General features: G+C 35.6%; 2 protein-coding genes across 3 annotated transcripts in view; one reads left to right on the forward strand and one right to left on the reverse strand.

The window, feature by feature from the left end:
* Positions 1-22,282, reverse strand: part of FGF7 (fibroblast growth factor 7) — a 67,262-nt gene extending 44,980 nt beyond the window's left edge. The window contains exons 1-2 of one of the 2 annotated variants that reach the window (XM_084898349.1): positions 21,979-22,282; positions 20,809-21,299 (exon numbers count right to left, since the gene is read on the reverse strand). In XM_084898349.1, the coding sequence (XP_084754475.1) occupies positions 20,809-21,094 (286 nt within the window). In that variant the 5' untranslated portion in view covers positions 21,095-21,299; positions 21,979-22,282. Of the gene's footprint in view, positions 1-20,808; positions 21,387-21,978 lie in introns of both variants that reach the window. The other variant, XM_084898350.1, reaches the window with a different exon arrangement.
* FAM227B (family with sequence similarity 227 member B) overlaps positions 1-24,872 on the forward strand; it is a 193,735-nt gene that overhangs the window by 97,447 nt on the left and 71,416 nt on the right. The window lies entirely within an intron of this gene.

Here is a 24,872-nt window from a genome sequence, read left to right on the forward strand (position 1 = left end):
GTTCCATTCTTGGAGAGCTTCAAGGAATGGTTTGTCAATTACAGGTCTTGGATTTCTTAGATTACTGGTGGTTGGGGGAGACTTTCTTGTCCTATCAAGTGTAACTAAAAGAGGAAAATGAGAACCACATGAATAAAAAGCAACATATTTTATTATAATTAAATGTGTGCACATACCTATATATGTATATGCTCATGTTCATCAAGAAATTAGTATATGCTCATCAAAGAATATCTGGAACACTAAAAAATGAAAATCACTGGGACATATCACTGTTATAATCTTTTTAAAAATATTTTTCCTGTTCATTCTGATAAGGTTGTGATTAAAATAGGTTTTTTTAATGTGATAAATTATTTTAATTGTTTTTTAAATACAAGCACAGGAAATTTATTCAATTGCTTTAATGAATGTTTAATATGTATTCCTCTATTGTATCTAGGAATGGCAAAGAAATGGAGAAAAGTTGCTAGAAGAGTTGGGCAGGAAGAAAGGAGAGAAAAGAAAGAGGAGGGAGAACACAGGAGGGAGGAAAACGGAGTAGGAAAGAAGAGGATGAAGGGATGTGGAAGAAACAGAAGAGTTGTAGGAACACAATAGAGAGATGCCAGGGAGAAGTGTGAAAAGAAAAAGGTTTAGTAATTGGTAAGAGAACTCCTGAGATAATCTCCATTCATGTGGCCCTCTGCCACAGCTGTAAACAGGAGCGTAATGTGTTGCTTCATATTTCAGCTCTTTGAACTTCACATAGTTTGTTAGTTACTGGTTTCAGTTCCTTATCTGCTCTTTTGCAATAAAATAATTAAGAACATTCAAATCAATAGGGTAGCTGGAGCCGCCTGTGAGTGGGAATGTCTTCTCTTGTTGCAGAAGCTAAAACTAGGTCCCTAAAGAACAAGAACTTGAGGGTTCTACCTGTGCCTTAGTTATTGATCAATACAGAAAGCAAAAGGCAGACCAGATGTTTATTCTATTTACTCTAGTTTTTCATGTTTTCTCCATCATGTTGGCGATAAGTTAGATGAATTAGTTTGGAGGCAATAATAATGAGGACAAAGTAATTCCATAAAAATTTTTGCATGCATCAACAATTTTTCATGGACAGACTGCATGTTTGTCCAAAATAGCTTCCTCAGAAATGAATGTGATTGTTTGAAAATCTATCAAATTTGTATAAACTTATCACCATACAAAAAAAAAAAAAGCACCCAAAGCAAATATACCACTGATGGTGGCCATTTATTTTAAACTTAACAAACAGTACATCAATGCATTTGCTTCCAAGATTTTCTTTTAAATATATTTTTATTGATTTTTTACAGGGAGGAAGAGAGAGGGATAGAGAGTTAGAAACATTGATAAGAGAGAATTATCGATCAGCTGCCTCTTGTACACCCCTCTACCGGGGATGTGCCCACAGCCAAGGTACATGCCTTTGACTGGAATCGAGCCTGGGAGCTTTCAGTCCGCAGGCTGAGGCTCCATCCACTTAGCCAAACCGGTTTCGGCAAAATGTATGTGTTTTCCGTCAACTTTTATATAGATCACACACAAATGCTAATATTAACCATGTACCAAATTCTGCTTTAAAAATATTAATTTCAAAGAAACATAAATCTAGCTATAATATTTCAGCGTAAATAAATCAATAAGGTCCAATGGCCAGTGTATTTAAAAGACCAGGCCAAAATTTCACAGTTTTAATGCAGAGGTAGAAATTAGACCACATTTTCCAAGTACTGGTTTGTGTATTGAGTAGTACATAGGAAGAATTTGCTGTCCCAAGTACAAAACAAAGACAGCAGTCAAGAAGGATTTAAATGAATGCAAAATTTACTGTAAATGTATTTTTAGGAAATGCAGTACTAACCTGTACCAGGTCATTAAGGACAGCTAGGGGACGCTGAAATGCTGATCTAATCTGGAAGGTAACACAGTGAAGGCCACTCAATCCCCTCAAAGGCTGTGAAATTGAGTCAAATTGGGCCAATTTACTTTACCCTTATTTTAATTTTATAACCATTTTCATATACTAATACTTTCCAATTTATGAAAAAAAATATTTTAATGGTACTATTAACATAACAAAATATAGAACCTTGAATGTCTAAGGAGAGAGAAATTATTTTCTATGGTATAATATCATATATTTTGTTTGAATGCACTCTAGGAAAACAGATGTAATTTGTTTCAACTTTACACTTGGGCAGTTTTACCTACTAGACAATATTTTACTTATGAACTATACTATGATTTTGGTGGGGGGGGGGCAGTATTTAACAATAGTCATTTCTTTCATTTGCATACTTAATACATTTTTTTCTTATTTTAAAACTACAAGGTGTCTATAACTGCATTTATTTTTATATCTGTAAAATTGAACATGATTATGTGTTTTTACTACAATTAAAAAAATTTTTAAGTGATTAACTCTTTCTGCAGACAAATGTCAAAAACAGAGTTTAAATTAAAAAATATAGAATAATGTGGGTTTTTGAGAAGTGGTGCTTTATTCCTCCAATTTTAATCAATTATCTCAAAGAAATTCCTCCATTTCTCACAGAACTAATTATTAGTTCTCAAAGAACTAATTACTATAGTGGATAAAATTATATTTTTAAAAAATTAATGTGAATTTCCACAAACAAACTTTGTAGCCTGGAGCAGAGCCAAGCCCCTGCTCACTCTGTGGCAGCAGCCATTTCTATTGGGACTCATGTACCTTCTATAATTGAAACTTTATAGCCTTGCGTGGAGGCTTAGGCCGACCAAGGCAGGCGGAAAGCTTTGCTTCTTCCATTGCCTGGGGCAACCCTAGCCTGTTCTCTCCAGCTCCCTGGCTGCTGCTATTTTTCTTGGGATTTATCTTCTATAATTGAAACTTTGTATCCTTGAGTGGAGGCCTAGGCCAGGCAGGGTGTGTGAAAAGCTTGGCTTCCTCTATTGCCAGGGAAACCCAAGCCTCTCAACTGCTCTCTGTGGCTGCAGCCATCTTGGTTAGGGTTAATTTGCATACTCTCTCTGATTGGCTGGTGGGCTTGGCTGGTGGCCATGGCTTGAGTGGAGTGATGGTTAATTTGCATATTACTCTTTTATTAGGTAGGATATATATAGATTCCCTATACTATATTTTACATCCCCATGACTTTTAGTATTATTCAGAACAGTCCACTTAATTTCAATGGAAATTTGTACTTCGTAATTCCTTTCACCTTTTTACTCATCCCCCAACCAATCTCTAAGCAAAGCTTAAAGTTATCAGGTAGTATTTTGCCAACTATGAACAAAAGGAATTTCTTAGATAATATTCTCAAGTTCTTATTCTTGTCAAAAGAAATAACATGCAATACAGGATTGTTTATAATTATTTACCATGGGCCTGGTGGCTTGTCTCCATAAGTTATTACAAAGATGAGTTTGTGAAAGCCTTATATCAGAGTAGGAAACCCTAGGCTTGCACTTCTGACCCTTAGCATGACTTTTCATTCAGTGGTTAGGGTAGTGTTATTCGGATCCCAGTCCACTTATTCAAGATGAATCTGCCATACCCCCTAACTCTGGTTACTCTGGTTATAACTCAAAATCTCTGAGGACTTCAGAACTTCCAGAGCATTGCTTTGCCTTTTATCTCTCCTGCTTTCTTGATGTATCTGTGTTTCCTTTTCTTCAATGTTCTCTCTAACTCTTCTCCTGCTTTTGCATTTCTCTATTTATTTCCTAAAATCCTGCTTCTTCCTCCCCTCTTTTTCACCCTCTTTTTGCTCCCCATCTTCTCTTTTCATTATGTAAAGTTAAAATATGTTGTGAAGGATTTTGCCTGTTTACCAGCTCTGTGTTACCACCTTCCTTGCACCATATTCTCAAGCCAGGCAGGAATCACTGCATACATGCTTTTTTGCACACTTTGTTTTTTACTTGAAAAGCTCTTCACCCTCTGTCAAAATCCTCCAACTAATTCCGTTTTTGTGCAGATGTAATTTTTCTAGGAAACTTTCTATTCTGCCTCCTTCACTTTTTTAGGGGCACTCAGTATTCACTTTCATTCTCCTGATCTCTCCCTTTTTCATATGAAACTTACTAGAGGCTGAGTGCACAGATTTGTGCAGTGGTAGGGGCATGCGAACTGAAGGGTCCCAGGTTCGATTCTGATCAAGGGCATGTACCTTGGTTGCAGGCACATCCCCAGTAGGGGTGTGCAGGAGGCAGCTGATTGAGGATTCTCTCTCATTGATGTTTCTCTATCTCTCTCTCTTCCTCTCTGTAAAAAATCAATAAGATATATTTTTAAAATAAATAAAATAAAATAAAAATATTGGTATTTCTAAATATACTATAGTTTGAGATCAACCAAAGGATTTATGTGCACACATATGAGCCTAACAAGTGGTCAAGGACAATAGGAGGGTGGGGGCATGAGTGTGAGAAGGTATTGGAATGGGGGGTTGAGGACAAATATGTGATACCTTAATCAATAAAGAAATTAATTTTAAAAAATTAAAAAATAAATAAATATACTATAATTTTAATGTACAAGGAAATTAAAAATACCTTTATTCCAGTAAGTGAAAAATTCATTAGTTTATGTAAAATTATAATGCAGATGGGGAAATCTACATTACATTATTATATTTTCTTAGATTTTCAGACCAGCAGTTTAAAGTGTTATTCTTCTCTACAGTTACTATATCAACTCTTCTCCAACTTAGTTCTCAGCATCTCCCTTTCCTTTATTCTTCAGCTCCCACCTGAGCTATTAGGTTAATGCTCTGCATAGAGTATTTACTAATTACCTTATTCAATGTCCTTTATAATTGCCTAACCCACTAGCATAGTTATTTATGCACTCAACAGAAAGGAAAAAGGAAAAAAAAAAACACCTCACTTATAAATTGTTACTGTTTATACCAAACAATTCAAATATGCCACCATTTTTTTTTTCTTCTTTTTAAAAATAGGCGCTCTTTTGACTCTTACATGATTCCTGTATCTCTACTCAGTTCTTGGCATCCATCAATTTTGTGCTGCCCACATCACTCAACAGGTTTGTTTAAAAAAAATGTTCGAAATGGCAGACAGGAAAGGAATGGTAGAAACTGTGTGAGGGCAGTAATAGTTTCTATCTTAAACCCTACATATCACATCCCCAGCAACTAGCAAAGTTCCTGGCATGTATGAAGTACTTAAAAATATTTTTTAGCCCTGGCTGATTTGGCTCAGTGGATACAGCATCAGCCTGCAGACTGAAAGGTCCTGGGTTCTATTACAGTCAAGGGTACATATCTGGGTTTCAGGCTTGATCCCCAATAGGGGGTGTGCAGGAGGCAGCCGATCAATAATTCTCTCGCATCATTGATATTTCTCCCTCTCTCTCTCTCTCTCTCTCTCTCTCTCTCTCTCTCTCTCTCTCTCTCTCTCTCTCTCTCTCTCTCTCCCCCTGTCCCTTCCTCTCTAAAATCAATAAAAATATGTTTAAAAATATTTTTCAGATGAATGAATGAATATATGGATCTGTATTTGGGTTTATATTAGAAATGATCAACTATCATCTATTTGTTTATCTCTTTTTTCCTAATATGTAAACACTGGGTTTTCAGATTATAAACACTTTGAAGAAATAGTCTCCCCTTTCTAATTACTATTTAACTTATAAAAAACATATCCACTTTTTTAACTCTTGGTGGGGGTACAAAATAGAAAATGATCCTAGTGAGAGAGTGTATTAGAGGAAAATCAGCTAAGCATTTGCTTTTACAAACATTGCCACTAATTCATGACATGACTTTGAAAGTTATCTGACTTCTGTGTCTCGGGTCATTCAATAAGATGAGCATGTTGGCTAGATCACTTTGGGGTGTGGTGAACACAGGTGCTTTTGAAAATCTAATGAAAACTTTGAATCCACTTCCCAATATTTTGCGTACAGTTTTTCTTTACCAGTCTCCCTGAGGGCCAAATGTGAACTGCATGTCAAGATCACTGAATGAGATTATCTCAAGGCTTCCTTCCAGCCCGCTATGCCCAGAAGGGAGTTGGCTTTGTCTCATATAACCCATAGTGTGCTTTCAAGAAAATAATCTAATTTCTTTCTCAGTGCTACAAAGTGGAATATTAACACACACTAGAAGCTTTCCTGTCTGAGTTTATAGCAAGAGAAGAGAGCTACATGGTTCTTAAGTAGAACTTAAGCCAAATTTGCAGCTTCCATAGGAGGATTCAAATTAAGGAGAACTTAAGCCAAATTCCGCAGACTAATTTCACAAACATACTGCTCTGCTCCTCCTCTGTTGTTGCTGTAACTTAACTTTCATTTCAAGCTTGACTAGACATTCTGCAGATGCAGAAACCATATGTGGTAGCCAGACTTTGGTTAGGACTCTAATGATACCTACCACTTAGTATTATAGATACTTTGGATCAATATTCTCCCCTCTCCAGTGACTATTTTACTCCCACATTTTACGAGGGTTGCTCTGTGTGACCAGTAAAATAAGGCAGAAGTGACAGGGTATCATCCTGCAGGTTTCATCTTGGAGATGACTCTTGCTCCCTCTCTACTCCTCCGTCTCATGCTCAGTCTTGGGGAGGCCAGTTACATGTCATAAAGACACTTAGGAAACCTATGGACAGCCCCACGTGGGAAAGAGGAAGTCTCTGGCCAGTAGCCTGCTAGGAACTGAGGCCTGCCAATACCGTGTGAGAGAGCTTGGAAGCAGATACTTTGGCCCAAGTCAGGTCTTAAGAAGACTACAGTCCTGGCTCACAGCTTGACTGACACCTTGTGAGAGTCCCTGAGCTAAAATCACTCAGCTGCTCCCAGATTCTTGACCTAGCTACACTATGAGATAATAAATATTGTTTTAGGCTGCTAAATTTGGGGAATTCCTTATGCAGCAATAGGTAGTTAGTACACATATTCTCTCTCACTACTACTACTACTATTACCACTACGAATTATTTGTAACATTTTACAATTGAAATCTATTCAAGCAATCTGCTCTAACATCTTTTGTTTTATATGTTTTTAAAATGAGGCTCAGAATAGTTAAGTGATTGCCAAAGTCATTCAATTAAATACTGAAAGAAAAAGCATTAAAACCTAGTCTCCTAATACTAGACATTGCATTATTTCCATGTTTCATCAACCTCTCACTTTCCAATCAAATCAATCTAGTTTTAAGGGGTAAATAATATGTATTAATGTTTATACTAAAAGAGCACTATTGGTATGATAAACTAAGACCAAGACATTATAAATGAATTGTTTAAGCCTACTTTGTCTTCCTTTTCTCTTCTCCAATTGACAACTATGGCCATTCATAAACCCTTATACAAAGAGTGGGTAGAGCAAGGTAAGGTAATGAATATTAATGAACATGAGCTAATTTTGGTACTTGAGGGTAGTTCTGATTTAAAAAAAAAAACTTTTGTAAGAAAATTGGTTAAATTTTTAGTAAAATAAGAGTTCAAGTTATTAGCCAGTAATAACCATCAAGTCACTTCTGTGAAAAATATAAATAACTGATTATTTTTTATTAGTTACTGCATTCTTCTTCAGAGGCTCCTATTACCTATAAAGATAAAGTACATGTTCCCTAAAATGGACTGCAGTCTCATCTCTCCCCGATTCCTCCCTTGAACTTGATACTCCTGAAACACCAATTCCCACACATACCTACTGACACACCTCTCAGTTTTTCGCATGTACTATTTTCCAGGAAGAAGTGCCCTTTATTCTTACTCATTCCCCATTCCCTGTTCCCTTCTAGCTAGCCTGGTTCACTCTCACTAACACTTCAAGTTGTATATGGTTCCAATGTATAAGGACCTTCAAGAGTCTTGCTCAGTCTCTCCTGGGTTCTGTGATCAGCCCTTCATGACGACCTCTTAACTTCTTTCTGAGCATATCTTTATCACATACCACATTCTATTAAAATTGAGTCTTCGGTGTTGGTCTTCCAAGTGGGCTGAAATTTTCCAAATAGTGGATCTTTTCCATATTTTTTCTATATGCTCAATCAATATATGCTCAATCAATATTGCAATGCAGGAAATAGTATTCTGGTTTCTGGAAAGAGGCACTGCAACTTTCAAAATATAAGCATTCTAAGATTTTTTTAAGATTTTGAAAGAAACTCAAGTCAATGAGTCACAACTAATGCATATGTCTAATTTTCATAGGGAAAAAAAAAAGAGGAACAGAGATATATGATTTACCCAGATATAATGTCTTCGCTCTAACCGTCATTTTTATTTCCTTTCTTTGCCTTTTTCTTTTAATTGGGCAAAGTCCTAAGGGGATTAGAAATAAATTGAGAACATAATAATCATGGACCAAAGAAAGAACCAATTTTCCAGTAAACTATTTTTTTTCCAACTATCCTTCAGAAGTGCTTGTTAGAACACTCTCTGCTGTTTCTTTTATTTGTTTTTGTGTTTGTTCTGTTTGGATTTAGTGGCCTTTGGAGAGGGAAATTGGCTGTATTCCTAAAAAATTAATGGATTTATTCTCTGAAATTAAATTGCATCTATCTATATATTCTAAAATAATTGAAGACAATTAACAGAAGTATAAATGTTTTTAATAAATATCAGAAATGTGTTTAAAATACAACTAAATTAAATTTTGCGGCACCTCCAGCAATTTGCTAGCAAAATAAACTAAAAGTTCTATGCCAACTCAGAGGAAGGCAGAGGGAGATGTTGTGTACAAGGAAAGTTGGAGTAAAGTTTTTATTTAATGATAAAAAGATAATGCCAACTACTCATTAGGTCATATTACAGAGAAGAAAATGTCAGCTGTTTATAGTTCTACACATACAAATTATCCCACTACATGGTGCAAATTAATAGGTGATATTTTAATCATGCCAGTGACATGTGGTGATAAATAAATTATGCTTTGGAGTTAAACCCTCAGGGGTTCACATCCCAACTCTGACAGTTACTAGCTATAACACCTAAAGCAAGTTACTTAACCCTGTGAGCCAAAGTTGCCCCCTCTGCAAAGTGAGGATAACTCTGCAAACTTAAGTGTTTTGTGATGATTAGAAACTTGATAATATATATAAAGTGTCTATAGGGCAAGGTACATAATAACCACTTAATATGTTTACCTCTTAAAGTAGTTGTTCTTATTATCTTAAAATAATATAAATGGCCTGTGTTTTTATTCTAGAGTGAAATGTTACTTAAAAATGCCTCACTTTGTCCTGGCTGGGGTGACTTAGTGCTTAGAACATCAGCCCATACAACAAAGGGTAGAGGGAGGGTTCAATTCCCAATCAAGGGCTGTACTGGGTTGCAGGTTCTGTCCCAGGCCCCAGTCCGCGTACGTGCAGGAGGCAACCAATCAATGTGTCTCTTCCTCTCACATTGACCTCTCTCTCTCTTTCTTCTCTCTTCTCTCTCTCTCTCTCTCTCTCTCTCTCTCTCTCTCTCTCTCTCTCTCTCTCTCTCTCTCTCTCTCCTCCCTCTTCTCTCTTTTCCTTTTCCCTTTTCTTCCTTCCCTTTCTACTCCCTTCCACTCTATCTAAAAAATCAATGAAAAAATGTCCTCGGGTGAGGATTAACAACAATAACAACAAAAACGCCTTGTTTCTTCCCCTTCCAAGTCTCTTAATAACTTGTGTTGGCTTTAAGGAAACTGGGAGGTTTGAAGGAGTATTCTGAACATGAACTTCTTGCTCTTTAATGCATAACCATGTTCATCAACCAGTGAATTCATCGGGCCTACTATTCAGTGTCTACTCATTGTAAGTTAACTAACCAACAAATATTTCCAGAAAGCCATCATTTCACACAGAAATGTTTAATATGATCATTTCAATTATCAGCTAACTTTGAACACCAATCTTTCTTAGTTGAAGTTAACAATGCCTAAATAAGAGGCAAACAGATCTATATATAATTTTAAATCTACAATTTGTACAATAGGCAAACTTATCAAGCCAGTCAATCTCCTAGGGTTCTTTTCTTTGGTGAAATGGTCTAATGGGGATTGTATTTTGAGAAATAATTAAAATGGAATGAAGTTCCAATTGCACTAATTTTAATATTGGCATATGTACTAGTATTTTTAAAGAATTAAGATCTATTTTGTTTTATCTACTTATATTTAGTTGCACAATAAAAATTTTCCCAGTTGTACATTTTGCAGTTTTACATAGACTAAATTAGAATATTTATGACAAAAACAAACAAAACTTATTTCTACACATTGCAATAATTTTAATAATGATATTAAATAATACTTTAAAACATCATAAATTTTAAGTTCAAGTACAACTTAACAACCATGATATATAGTTTTATGCTTATCTTCTTTGGGAATGAATTATTACTCAATATCTGATCAACTTCAAGACATTTAGAAAATTAGAAGACCAAGTTTGGCCAGAAGCTTTTCAAAGTGTATAGCACCTTTATACGTCTGTTAAACACCCAACTTTATTTTATAATGCATTATTTGTGCAGAAAGAGGGTTGAGCACAATTTCTCAGAAACAGAGAGACCTCAGTAGATTTATCTCAGTAGAAAAACATCTCAGCTCATTCCCTGCTTCATGATTTACAGGGAGTAAAACTATGCCAGCTGCTTGACTACTGAGTGTCCAGTTAAATAGCTGAAACAGGTGATCCAGATCTAATGATAATGTCTTATCTTTAAAAAAAATAAATAAATAAATAAAGTGGCAGACAACCTCCATACTTTGTCCTTAAAAGGCTAAACATATTCCTCAAAACCATTGTTTATCTCACTTTTTTAGAAATTAGTATGAAAGAGGGGGAAAGTCCTCCATAAGGATAATGTAGCTTTTACAATGATTATCTGTGAATAGCTGATTTAATCAGATTGTAATTATGATGAAAGATCGAAATGGTATTAAAAAGAGAAAAATAAGCAGTTATCCAGAAAAGCAGTATTATTCCAATTTAATTTATGTTTACCATTCCAATTAAATTATGCCTTCAAAAATGTTACCTTTTAAAGGAAATAGCCATTTTTAGTAAACAGGGCAATCAGAAAAAGTCTGAAAGTTAATGAAGGTCAAGTGTTTTTCTTATATTTTTTAGTAGAAAGAAAAGAAAGTTAATCTTTGTGAGCTTAATATTGATGCCTAGAAAGATATTAAGTCACTTTCCATTTTCCAACCTTGCAATACTCTCTTATTACCAATCATCTGCACAATGTCCTCTGAAGGTAATACATTTGTTTTCTCTTTCATTCTGATCATTCTTCAGGTCATTTTTCTTCCAGAAAAGAATCCCATGCCACTCTCCTCGATTTGACTTAGGCAACCCCCTAATATGCTCTTCACTTTCCTCCTCTGACTCGTAGTTCACCCTCCACCCCAACTACACTGCTAGTTCTCTAAAAATATGGATTATGAACTTAACTACTTATTTACTACCTACTACTGAAGCATCAGTCTGGCATAGGCAAGTATCAATGATTATTTATTGAATTAGTAAAAAAAACTGAAAAAAGCAGTCACCAACCTTGCAAAGTTTTACATGATATCTTCATTATCCAAGCCAACAGGGAGAAAGCTGTCCACTGCCTACAGGTGAACTCCCTGTGATTACTGCCTCAGTATCTACCAGACTTGCCAGGCCTGTGGTCAGAAGTCCAGTTAGAGAAACCACAGGACACCAAGAGACTCTCCAAGAATCAGGCTACCGGCACTAAAACAAATTTATACTTTATTCACCAACTTGGCACTTCTCCCCAGTTCTTTCTCCCTACATATATGTCCTCTTCTCCCTTCAACACTGCTCACCAAGTCCTGGACCAATCTTATAAGTGCTAATAATAAGTAGGCAGATACCTACCTAAAATTTATAGCCCACTGCTTGTTTTTTACCAGTATAGCTCATTTAATTTTTAAAAGACTTTTCCTCTCTATTTTTAATGTAGATATTCCTTAAGTCAATGTCAACTATGAATTATATTTTTCTTTATATAGTTTTTGATATTCAAGGTTTAGTTGACAGTCAAATGAGAATAAGAATTGGGTGTTGAGGAGGACCATAGCTCTTCCAGGATTTGTCTTCACCACACCCTGCCAATCACCCTTCTTGTATCACCAGTGGTAACTGTACCTGTTTAGATCATTGGCCTCTACAATAAAACTTACTCACTAGTTTCTTGAAATTACCTAGAAAACACCAGGTCGTATATAGTATGTTATAGAGGCCAAGACTTTTAATGATAGAGAATAGGAAAGAAGAGAGGTACACTTCCCTTTTATTTCAGCAAAGCTTTTCATTCTTGTCCACATCAAAGTTTGATAACTTAGTAATCTATTTCTTACTTGTAACTAGTTTTAGATGTGTAAAAACTTAAGGGAGAAATATATTGAGTGATTGTCAATCCTTCTCTCTTAGTGCTGTTTCCTCTCCCATTGGGAGATAGAAGGAAGAATAAGACATGATACTTAATCATTCCAGGACTGGCATTCTAGTGGCATGGCCAAATGCAAGCATAAAGAACCATAAGACAAGGCAAATGTGCTGTGTATGGCTAGAAAGACAATTCTATTTACAATCTTAAGTGACCTGTTCAAATGATATTGCAATTAATTCATTAAATTTGCAATACTTCCTCTAGGTCAGTGTTTCCCAAACTTCTCTCATGATGAGAATCGCCTGGTGGAGTTGTTAAAACACAGATTCCTGAATCCCAACTAAGAAGTGCTAAACTAGAATTTTTGGGAACATATAGGTAAAATTGTATACTTAACTAGTGCTCTAAGACAGATGTTATATACAGAGCACTAAGTTAAGTATGCAACATCTCTAAGACAGATGTTATATACAGAGCACTAAGTTAAGTATGCAATTTTACCTATATGTTCCCAAAAATTCTAGTTTAGCACTTCTTAGTTGGGATTCAGGAATCTGTGTTTTAACAACTCCACCAGGCGATTCTCATCATGAGAGAAGTTTGGGAAACACTGCTCTAGGTTATGCTAAATTTCAAATTTCTAAATAGTTTTGTCCAGTAAATGAAATTTGTTCTTTATTGATACAATTGAAATAACTTCAGCTTTTGCTCAAACTACTTTTTTGAAAAATAAAGCAAAAGTTTCTTGTTTTAAGATATATAAGGTAAGAAATTTTCAATCACCTTGGAATCCTAGAATCTCTCTAGGTAACCCAAATAATAGGAGAATGATTCTGTTAAGTTGCTCAGAACCCAGAAATATCTTTAAAATGGGCTTATATCTTCTGCAAATCTCTTGATTTTAGCCCAGCATCCATACCATACCCTAAATATTACCTTAATAATCCAAACCTTGGATCCTGATTTTGGCACAAATTCTTGGTTCAATGTCATTCTTAAAATACTACTCATATCAATCTTATAGTCCTTAAATTTGTAATAAACAACTGAATGGAAGCTCGATTTTAGTTAACTACACAATAAATAGATCCAGTAGCTCTCAATTTTCAATGTAATGAAATGTAAATGTTTTACCCAATCAGGGGTGAGATTGAGAGGGTTGTCTGTGCTCTGTTGTCAAATAAATTTGGAAAATCATATGTAGTCTTCTCTTAGAATTTTGCAATTCATATTCGTATGGTATACGGTTAAAGAATTTATTTTGTGAAAAGCTTGTTCAACTTTGTTTGACTTAATATTTCTCAGTTGGTTAGCCATGGAAATTGTGCTGCAGGAAGCACCGTTAATATCTGCAGGAACACTAGTGATCTGAGAAACACAGTTTGAAATTGCTGCCTTAAGAAAGATCTGCATTGCCTAGCCAGTATGGCTCAGCGATTGAGCATTGACCCAGGGACCAAGAAATCACTGGTCAGGGCACATGCTTAGGTTGCATGCTTAGGTTGTATCCTCAGTGGGAGGCATGCAGGAAGCAGCCAATTGATGATGTTTTTGTTTCATTAATGTTTCTTTCTACCCTTCTCCCTTCCTCTTTTTCTAAAAATCAGTTTAAAATATTTGGGGGGAGGGGGAGGGAATGAAGAAGGATCTGCATTGATTCTGAATTTCATTTCAAATCATTTTTTTAACATTATCTACAATTACATCTAAAGTTCAAATAGACAGATAAATGGAAAGTATTATAATAGCTTTTAATAGAACCTGATAAATATGGTATTTAAGGATGTTTAGATACACTTTATCTCTCCTGTCTTACATCATAAAAATCAACTCAGTTTCAGAATTGTCTTGATAAATATGCAAAGATTATTACAGTTTAGGGCACAAATTTAACTAGTAGATTCAAGCCATCTATTTTAGTAACATCTGCAATAATCTTATTATCATATCAACCCCTCTGTATACTGTTTTGTTTTTGTTTGTTTTGACCTCAGAAATCCTCCCACTACTATCTTATCATTCTACTGAATTCCATTGCCCTTAAGTTTAAGTACATCAAAAAGTTAGTAGAGCTACATTTTGGGAAAATCCTTTGTACTTAAATTCTCTAAATTTAAAATGCAAAATCCATTAATCTTTATATAAAGTTCCTTTTCCTCTCCTCTCTCGCCTTTTTCACTCCTGTTCACGAACAGATATTTTATTCCTATTTATTCTTAGCAGGACACTTGCTAATGGCTCTGTCCAGGTCTCATGCTCACCTCAGTAGAAGTGATTATATTTCTCTGCAGGGAAGGTGATGGAAGCAAGTGGAGAGAATCCTCCAGACCCTGTTCTTCCCCAATATACCACTTATAGGCTGAATCTAAAATAGTCAAACTCAGGTTGCTGAAGGATGCCCAGGACCAAACCAGAGATGGGCGGACCTGCATTACCACCATTTGTCCACCAACCAGATCTGAAATATCATGGCTGGCACGTACACATAAGGAACTATCTGGCATTGAAATTGGGATGCAAAAGAACTGTTGGCCCAGAAAGGAACTCACTACAGACTGATTCATTTGCCTCTCAGCATAACCATTATGGCTTGTTGCAGTTTAGGTTCTTACAAGGGTATTTCTTGGATCACATGATCTCACACATCTAGAGGAAATAATGAACAACACAAATAGACCCAGAGAAAGAGAACCAACGATCAGACTCTCAAACCTCAGAGGGAAAGTAAGGGAGGATGGGGGTAAGGGGAAGAGATCAACCAAAGGACTTGTGTGCATACATATGGGCCTAGCCAGTGGCCATGGACAACGGGGGGTGGGGGTGGAGCATTTCTAGGGAGGGGTTTGGGATGGGAATGGGGGAATAAGGACAATTATGTGAGACCATAATCAATAAAATAAATAAATAAATAAAATAAAATAAAATAAAATAAAATAAAATAAAATAGTCAAACTCAGAAGCAGAGAGTGGAATGGTGGTTGTTAGGGCCTGGGGAGCAGAAACAGTGAGGTATTGTCAAAGGGTATCTAGTTTCAGTTACAAGATATGAACAGGTTCAAGAGATCTGTACAGTGTAGTGCCTATAATTTATATTATTGTACTGTATACATAAATATTTGCTAAGAGAATAAATCTTATGTTAAGTATTCTGTCACAAAAATTATTATTATTATAAATAAAAGGAATAGGAGGAAACTTTTGGAAGTGGTACTTATGTTTATGACATAAATTGTGCTGTTGATTTTGTTGATGTATGTTCATATTCATATCCAAATTCACCAAGTTGTATACATTGAATAAGTACAGCTTTTTGTATGTCAGTCATACCTCAATAAATTCTGTGGTAGTTTTTTCATGAAAGATTGGGTATGGTTTAGAAAAGGCAAGCATTCATATAAAACACTATTTCATTTAAGGAGGTTTTTTGCTTATTACTTACCCATACATAATTCCTGCCTTTTCTTTTACATGCCATGTGTGAAATTATTTCATAGTGATGTAAAAGAAGTTACTGTGCTACCCAAAATTATTTGATGCAGAGGAAGAAGGCTAGGATCCTTCCAAAAATGAAAGCATTGCCTTAATCCCATCCTTACAAAGGGAACAAACCTCTAGCTTCCTATCCTTTTCACTAACCTGGATGGACCCTCTAGGCTTGTAGTTTCTTTCCCCCTGGGTTTTCTAGACTGGAAGTTGTCTTTTTCAATCACTGCCTTGAACTCTGAGGGTTGGCCAAAGGAAGCCACACCTTAATTTAGGGGCACCAGGGTTTCTAGTCATAAGTGGCTCATTTAAATGCCAGGTGAGCTGGCACTGATGCCTATACACCTGTATGGCAGGTGGTCTTCTGCAGCACCGCTTTGAAGGTGTCAGAGAGAATTGGACCTGCCTTGTCATCATGTGACTGAGGCTCAGGACCTGCTACCTCTGCGACCAACTCACTCCCCAAAGAAAGCTTTTTACACAGCAGCTTTAGAGCTGTCATCATGTGCACTTCCAGGCCAGTCCTCCAGATGCTGGAACCCCTGAGATTTGTCAGAGTTCAAATGGGCCCAGGAGAGCGTCCTTAACACACCACACCATTCAGATATTCGTTCCTGATAAATCCATTTCAAAATCCTGCAGGATAAGTTACCTCTGGATTCCTCTAAGAGTTCAAAAATATTCTTGGGATACCTGCGGGGATTCAGGCTGAATTAGAACCTTTGGTTTCATTAGTTAATGGTTTTCAACCTTTCCTGCACAGTAAAACCACCAGAGAGCTTTAACAAACATTCATACCTTGGTCCCCCTCACCTTCTTCAGGTTCTGACTTAACTGAGCTGTGTGTGGTTTCCCCAGTGGTCTAACGTGATCCCGCAGCCCAGTCTTTCTCAGCTTTGGCAACATGTCAGAATTATCTGGGGAGCAAAATTCCCAATGCCCAGGCTGCACCCCCAACTAACTTAATGAAAATCTTTGTGGGTAGGACCTGACATAAGTATTGTTTTAAAGTTCCCGGACTGATTACAATATTTAGCCAAGTCTGAGAAATAGAAAAATCTAGAAAAGGAAACCCATATGTCTAAAAGCTGGCTTCTTGCATTCTCTCCAGTTTACTTTTATCTCTGATTGCTCAGAAACTATAGGCTGAAGAGTTGTGACACAGCTGAGTAACGAGGGAAAACACATATTCAGATGCTCTGGGTTGACATAGAATGAAACTGATAGATGAGACTTTACAAAATAAATAAGAGATGTACCTATGGTAATAAATTATTAGGACTTCATGAGTGCCAGGCACTTGCATTAGCCCACAAAAGAGGGAGCCTATACAATGAAAAACAATCTTGAATATTAGACTTTCCAAAAATAGCTAATATTTTCAAATCTGTTCCACAGAATGTTATCCATCTCCCATAACTTAGAGCCTTGACAATTTACTTAAGGGACTACAGGTCATCAGTTCTACAGGATTCCATTTTGTCAGTAATTCTAGGATGTTGGTTCAACCCCATGGCTATGTTCCTCATTATCTATTTTTTAAAGGTGGAGTTGTCCCGGTTTTCTTATTTTTTTACTTTGACGATGTGAAGTATTGTTCTTCGAGTTAACTTGCTCAGAACTGTTTGGAGCACAAGCAAGTTTGCCATATTTAGAGGTGATGTGTATGTTTGGTAGCTACTAGCAGAGATTATTGCTGATTAGGAGCTTATCCAAGGAATTGTTGACAATTGAGTCGCTGAAGGTTTTGTAGCCAAAGTCAAATCCAACAGCACTGTGTTTATTTGCTTTTTGCCAATTGTTAGGCCATATCCCGTTACAGTCTAACAATCCAAAAGAGAGTATTGCCAAATCGTTGGCCAGTTTTCAGTGGCTAACCCTTTTCTTGCTATGGAACTTAACTATAACCAGTAAGGCATACTTCTTTTGGATTGGCGCTGTATGACATTTCAGGATTTTTCTTTTCTTAAAAGGAATGGGCGATATTGACCATTGCTGGGAAAGACAAAGCTTTTAAGTAATTGGACGCCAAAAGGAAGGAGACCATCCTGAGAGACTGAGCTCTGTTCCACATCTGTCCCTCAGGGCGGTGTCGGTTCCCAGTGCACTGCTGCTGTCTCTCATTCGGCACCTCAATTCCCAACTTAAACAGCAGTGTTATTTCTGTCAGGTGTGGAGTGATTGCTTCTGTCTGCTGATGGGTTGCCTGGTCCAACAATTGTCTAAATTCACCCTCTGGCCTGTCTCCCAGGGAGAGTTCTGACAAGACCATCCATGGCAGTCCCTATATGACGATATTAATGTTTCCCTGCATACAACAGCATGTGTATTTTATTTGTGAGGGGCATTTTATGCTTTTATTACCCTTCTATTAGTTCAGGTTAAGTTCTAGTTTCATCACCTGAAGGCCTACTGTTAGGATAAATGTGGAGCCACCAGAGAAAGCAAGTGGGGAGGAGAGGCCTCTTATCTCCTGGGTGATGATGGTATGCAGTCTCAGGACCAGGCCTCCAGCAAAGACTCAAAAAGTGGTCCAGCATCTCTTGGCCTCTCATAGGTTCCTACATTTACATAGTTGGGTCTTGCTTCTATGTCTACTGACGCGTCTTATTTCTATTGGGTTCCTTGGTACGCTTTTTCTGCTATTTCATCCTAATATAAATGTAATACATTTCACAGGTCATCACTACAGTAAGATAAGACTGAAATGAGATCTTCACAACCCAGGATAGCTTACATAACTTTTTAAATTACCTAAAGATATGAGACATGAGCTATCTTATCCCGCTCCCTACCATTCTCCCTTCTCTTCCTTCTGGCTCTCCATCCACCTACCCCAGCCCAACACCTTCCGAAAGCAGAAATATGGACCCAGATTTTCCACCTCCTCTACTCACTGCAGTCCATTATCTCAGCAATATCTTATAAACTATATTCTTGTGAGAATCTATGCTTAATACTGATGAAGTAAGCAATCCTTCAAGGCCCATTAATATCCTGAGGTCACTTCATTTCTTTTTTTTTTTCTTTCTTACTGCAGAATTAGTGTTAGAGGAGAAATGGCTTATCTGAGTGGCTTTATGGTTACTCAAGGTTTATGCTAAATTGTATTTCAAACTACAAAATAACTTTAGCATTTTGTGTATATTTACAAGTGCCTATGTTTCATGGTTTTAAGAAATTTTAACACAAACAAAACTTATATATGTGAATGCATTCCAAATATAGATATTTTTATCCCAAATAATTATACATATTATTGACTTTTACTGGATTTCATATCTAATTTTTCACTTTTTTGTTATTTGACAAAAGGAGTTAATCAGCTTATAGAAGAATTCCACAGGAATTAAGTTTAATACACTTATAGCTACAATTTTCAATTAGTTGTGACAGCTCATCCATACCATTGAATTAATATCACTTTCATCTCATTCAGTGTGTGTGATAATTATGAGTACTTAGATTTTCCACATTTATGTTATATAATTTCTGTGGTTTAAAATAAAATAGACTGCAAACTAGAAGATATATTGGAGATCATCTGTACATATCCCACATCTTACAGATGAAAAATTGAGAATTGGAAAAAGTAAGAAATTGTTCCAAAGTCATTAACAAACAGGGGGTGGACCCAAGTGTTATAACTTCATCTAGTTTTCACTATCAGGTTCTGTTATCCATTACAAATCTTAACTTATAAATGAATTTATTATAAGCCAAATTCTGTTGCTCACATAAAAGTGGCCAACCACAAATAGTTATAACTTTCCTCCAAATAGTTATTTCCTTAGCTAACCATCAGTATAATCAGAACAGTATTCTAAGGATAACATGATAACTTCATTAATAACAGTAATTATAAAACCACAACTGTTAACAATCCATTAAAATGGCCTTAACATTCTATATCAATTATAGTTAAATTAGCTAAGAAGCCAGAAAGCCATTCATTAAATAAACAACAAAAGTTTTAAATATTTACTAGGCCAGCCTGGCACTGTCCTAGACAAATGTTTACACCACCATCACCATGCATTCTTTTTCAATTGACTTTAACACATATTATAAGATGATATAATAATAACATTGTTCAAGTGCTAGTAAAACAAACAAAATTTATTTTCACTCAGGGATTTTTAAATTCTAATATATATGTTGAGGTATATATTTTATTCCATTAAATTTAATGCTATGATAAATCCAACTTTGATATTTCAACATGAAAATAATAACTGATTCTTGAGGGAAATTAAGGCTTATTAGTTGAAAATCATGGAGTTAACATCTTTCCAACGCACTTAAATTTCTTCCTTCACATTTACCTTTCTCTTAAGATAACATAGAACTATGGCAGAGAAGATTTATATAAATAAAATGTTAGGAGGAACCTATTCTTCTACCTAGGTAAATAATTAAACATTAGACATGCAAGCTCATTATGACATGAACAAATGAGGATACCACAGATTTCCTTCTGTTTTATAACAATTCACAATTGCACAAGTTACTGAATGCATTTTTGAACACAGATTATTTTGCATCACAGAAATATTCTTTCAAAGAAAAGAAATTATTTTTGAAAATAAATTATCTGTTCCTCAAACTATTAAGTGGTTTATGGTGACTATTTACTCTAGTAGTGTTCATAATGAGTTTTGCTAGCAGATACATCACATTTCAATTGAATAATACAATTTATATTTTGCTTAACTTACGAGCATTTTGAACTTAGGACATGAAGAATATATTTTCAAATTAGTTTGTGTTATCAGTTCAACTATATTAGAAAATTTATCCTGTCCTGGGAGGTTTTTAGGAACATAGTTCAACTATCCAAATTTAGAGAAATTAAAAGATGAGGTTTAAATTTTTTTTCCAAAAAGGAAAAAGAAAACATAAAGCATGTCACTTGAAAATTGACCTTTTCCAAGACTGTGTGGTTCATGAGTAGTGCTATAAATAAAAGACATTACTTACTGTAATTGTTCCTCATCTCTTGGGTCCCTTTGACTTTGCCTCGTTTATCAATTCTCAGATACCACTGTGTTCGACAGAAGAGTCTTCTCACTCTTATATCCCCTCCTTCCATGTAATCATAACTTCTTGTATGTCGCTCAGGGCTGGAACAGTTCACATTTGCAGCCATTTGCTCTGGAGTCATGTCATTGCAAGCTAAAGATATAGTGCCCACTAGACAGATAATGTGGAAGCAGGAACTGTAGAGCAAAGTTGGCAGGATCCATGTCAGTATCCATTTGCGCATTATAGTGTAGTGCTCCGGGTGTTCATGAATAACATAATGAAAATTAAATCTTGAGTTGATTGTTGCTCCTAGGTCATTGACCTCTTCCTAGCTGTGAACTGTAGATTGATTTAAGAAAGAGTAGTTGCTCTTTCCAGTTTGTTAGCCTTATCCTTTTATTTCCTGATAACAATACTGGATTCCTCCGTTACTCTGCAGGTATATCCTTATATAAAAAAAACACACACACACACAAAAAAAAAAACAGGTTGCAGGAAGCTCAGTTGCTGCGATGCTGTTTGCTACTTGATTTCTGTTTGCAATGAGAGATTAAGAATAGGGACAGGAGGAGAAAGGAAGATGAAAAATTGTACGCCTAGCTTCCAGTGGGTAAATAATATTATAACATACAGTGCAGTATATACCGTGGAGGTACATTTAAAATAGCCTTCATGGGATGTCAACATCTTTACCATTCTGTATGTACATTTATAAAAGTTATGCACTGATAGAGATAAAGTAAAATATGATTGTACCAATCAGTCCTGTTCTATTTTATAAGAAACATCATTTTATTAGAGCTATTGGTTTAAATTCAGTCCTAAGATTACTCTTAACAAAGTAAAAAATGCTTTCCCTAGATTTCTTTGTTTTATGCTTTTATGTCTTGGTTAATCAGTTGTTTTCTCCTGAACTGCCCACACTTCTCAAGTTAAACGTCAGAATTGCTCTGGAGAGCTTCAACCTTCTCTTTCTGTAAGTTCTACAGTGAAATTACTATAGATAATTATATGGCTCGAAAATCTGGTAACTTTACTTTCTTCCTCAGTACCAAAACCAGAGAAAGAGATAAACTACTAGAAAACATTCAGCATTATTTTTAAAGACAAATAACAGTAACTTACTTGTTCTGTTGATAACAGCTGGATACACAAGAATTCCATGTCTGTTGTCTGCCTTCTGCAACTTGAGCCTCTCTACTGTAGCTACAAACTACTTCTCAGCTGAGAAATTCTCCAGCAGAATCATAATTGTTTCCATAAATCAACAGGCAAGAGGATTTTCTCTGTGTGTGTGAGTGCGTGTGTGCTTGTGTGTATGTGTGTGGAGCCTTTTATTCAGGGCTTTTCGATAAATACCTTTGCTGACCTCATTGGAAGCAATTAAAACTTAACCAGTGAGCTGTTAGTTGAATACAACAGCGAGAATAAAGGAGACTTGCATAATATTCATTCAATGGTCATGAGAGGGAGCTATGAACATGGTTTATGCTTAAATCTACAAGTGGGTATCTCCTTAGTAGAAACAGCTCTCTGAGTCTGAAGCAGTTAGAAGGCAAAAGGGAAGTTTTTAGACCATCTTTACAACATAGCAGTTGTGTATAAGTTGAAAAACATTCTTTTGAACATATGTATAAGGGACTTTTTAATAGTTAGAAAATTTTTTCCATAACTTTATGATACATGTGTTTCTATTACTCTCTGGTACTCAAATGTTAGAATAAAACTACTAATCCACATTTACTCACATCTTAGTGTCCTAAAGCATAATATGGTAGAGACAAGGGTATATCCCTTCATATAGAAGTATTTCACCATTGAATATGCATATAATTTATTTGTATGTCTTATATTTCTAGACTGAAAATGAGAAAACCTGGGTTCTTATTTGAATTGGGCCTCTAATTAAAAATATGACCTTGGACAAGTCACTTAATGTTCCTGAGTCTCAGCTGCTACATTTGTAAAATTAGTTTAAGTGATTATATGGTGACTTGTAGTTTTAAACTTCTGTGACTTATAACTTTAACTACTGTATAAAGAAAGGGATACACGATTTTTTTATTATTTTTTTAAATTAAAAATAAAGAAAATGGTTTTACATTGGTTATCAGTATTTGACTCTTGCCTCATAAGACCATTATCACAGTAAATAAATGTTAATTTATAGATGGAATTGTAAGAGTTACACCTAATGTAAATAAGACAGCTATTTTACTTTCCAGCATGAAGTGTTCTCCCCTTTACTTCCTGTTCTAGCATATATATAATTCTTTTCTGGTGTTTTATTAGATATTTGTTACAGAATAATTGCCTTGTAAATCAATATTTAAGAATGTATATTAAAATTCTCTTTCCATTTTAATACCCCCAAAATGTGTGGGGACACACACACACACACACACACACACACACACACTCACACTGCATTTGAAATGTACTACTTTACCACCAGGTGGTGCATGTAGACCAAATAGGATAAGGAAACTAAGTCTTTTCATTTGGATTATGTGATTTCCCTTTGTGTGTATGCTTTTAGGGAACAGAATCAAGGGCTCAGAATAGTTTAAATGTACCCAGGTCCTACTGTAGAAGCACCAGATACTGAAATTAAGTGTATCAGGGCAGAGGAGTTTGGGCCCTTCTATAGTTGAAAGCTAGATTGCTGCAAAAATATCCTATCATGTATTTCTCTAAAAGAAAAAGAGAAGGGAAGCCGAAACCGGTTTGGCTCAATGGATAGAGCGTCGGCTTGGGGACTGAAAGGTCCCGGGTTCGATTCCGGTAAAGGGCATGTACCTTGGTTGCGGGCACATCCCCAGCAGGGGGTGTGCAAGAGGCAGCTGATCGATGACTCTCTCTCATCGATGTTTCTAACTCTCTATCTCTCTCCCTTCCTCTCTGTACAAAATCAATAAAATATATTAAAAAAAAAGAAAAGAAAAAGAAAGAAAGAAAGAAAAAGAGAAGGGAAGAAAGTGGGATGCTACTGTGTTCTGAATCATACCCCCATTAGTTTTGTAGACAACAATAATGAGCGGGATTAGGACCTGGATATTCCCTCTAAAGAAATGAAAATTATCATCAGTTCACATGTAAAGTACTCAAGAGCTACTAAATCAGTCCCACAGTGACCCTACAGATTTAAATTACAAAACCAACAGATTAGAAGTCAAATTTTTCTAATTAAACACTTAAGACTTAAATAAAAGAAATGGATAGTATATTGGTAGAGAGTGCTTGGTTCCTTCTGAAAGTATGCTATAGGGTTAATTATCAATTTGGAAGCAAAATAAGTATGAGATTGTTATCTACACATTTTAAGTTCATTCGATGCCATTATACTCTCTGGTTTGAAAATTTAATTCCAGTGATATTAATTAAGGAATTAATCTCAACAAGGGAACTATATTTAAATCATTTGATTATCAATTTCCTTAATGGAGATCAATTAATTCAAGATGGCCCACAATCTGCTTCACTGGTATCAAGTCTGTAATGAAGAACCTCATCCATGTCCTTATTATTCTTATACTTCAAGAGGGATTCTCCAGAAACCAAGAGTAACGTATGTTATGTGTAGATGGGTTAACCCTCTGTGTCTTTTTAAAATACTTAGTAGTAATAATGTTGACAAATATTTATTGCTTTTATTTTAATGTATACATAATGATAGGCTAAACACAGAAATATTTTGAAGTAATGTCTCTTTTGTTGTTTCCAGATTGAGTTAACTTCATTTTTAATTGGAAAGACTTCTTTAAATTTGTAAAACAAAGGATTCTTGCACCTAGTCTTAAAAAATGACTTTAAAAGTAAATATGCTTAAAAATTAAACATAAAAATAACCTTAGAAAGTAAAGATTATCACCTAGGTTTCTTCAAAAGGAAACAGTGCCTAGCATTTGTCTAGTTTGATTTGGGAGTATGACATATAAAAAGAGTGTGAGAATCTAATTCAGTGACTGTAATGAAAATATAGGCAATTGTTAAAGTAATAACCAACCACCTAGTTTTGC

This window comes from Pipistrellus hanaki (assembly GCF_964339955.1).
Source record: "Pipistrellus hanaki genome assembly, chromosome: 1".
NCBI classification, from domain to species: domain Eukaryota; kingdom Metazoa; phylum Chordata; class Mammalia; order Chiroptera; family Vespertilionidae; genus Pipistrellus; species Pipistrellus hanaki.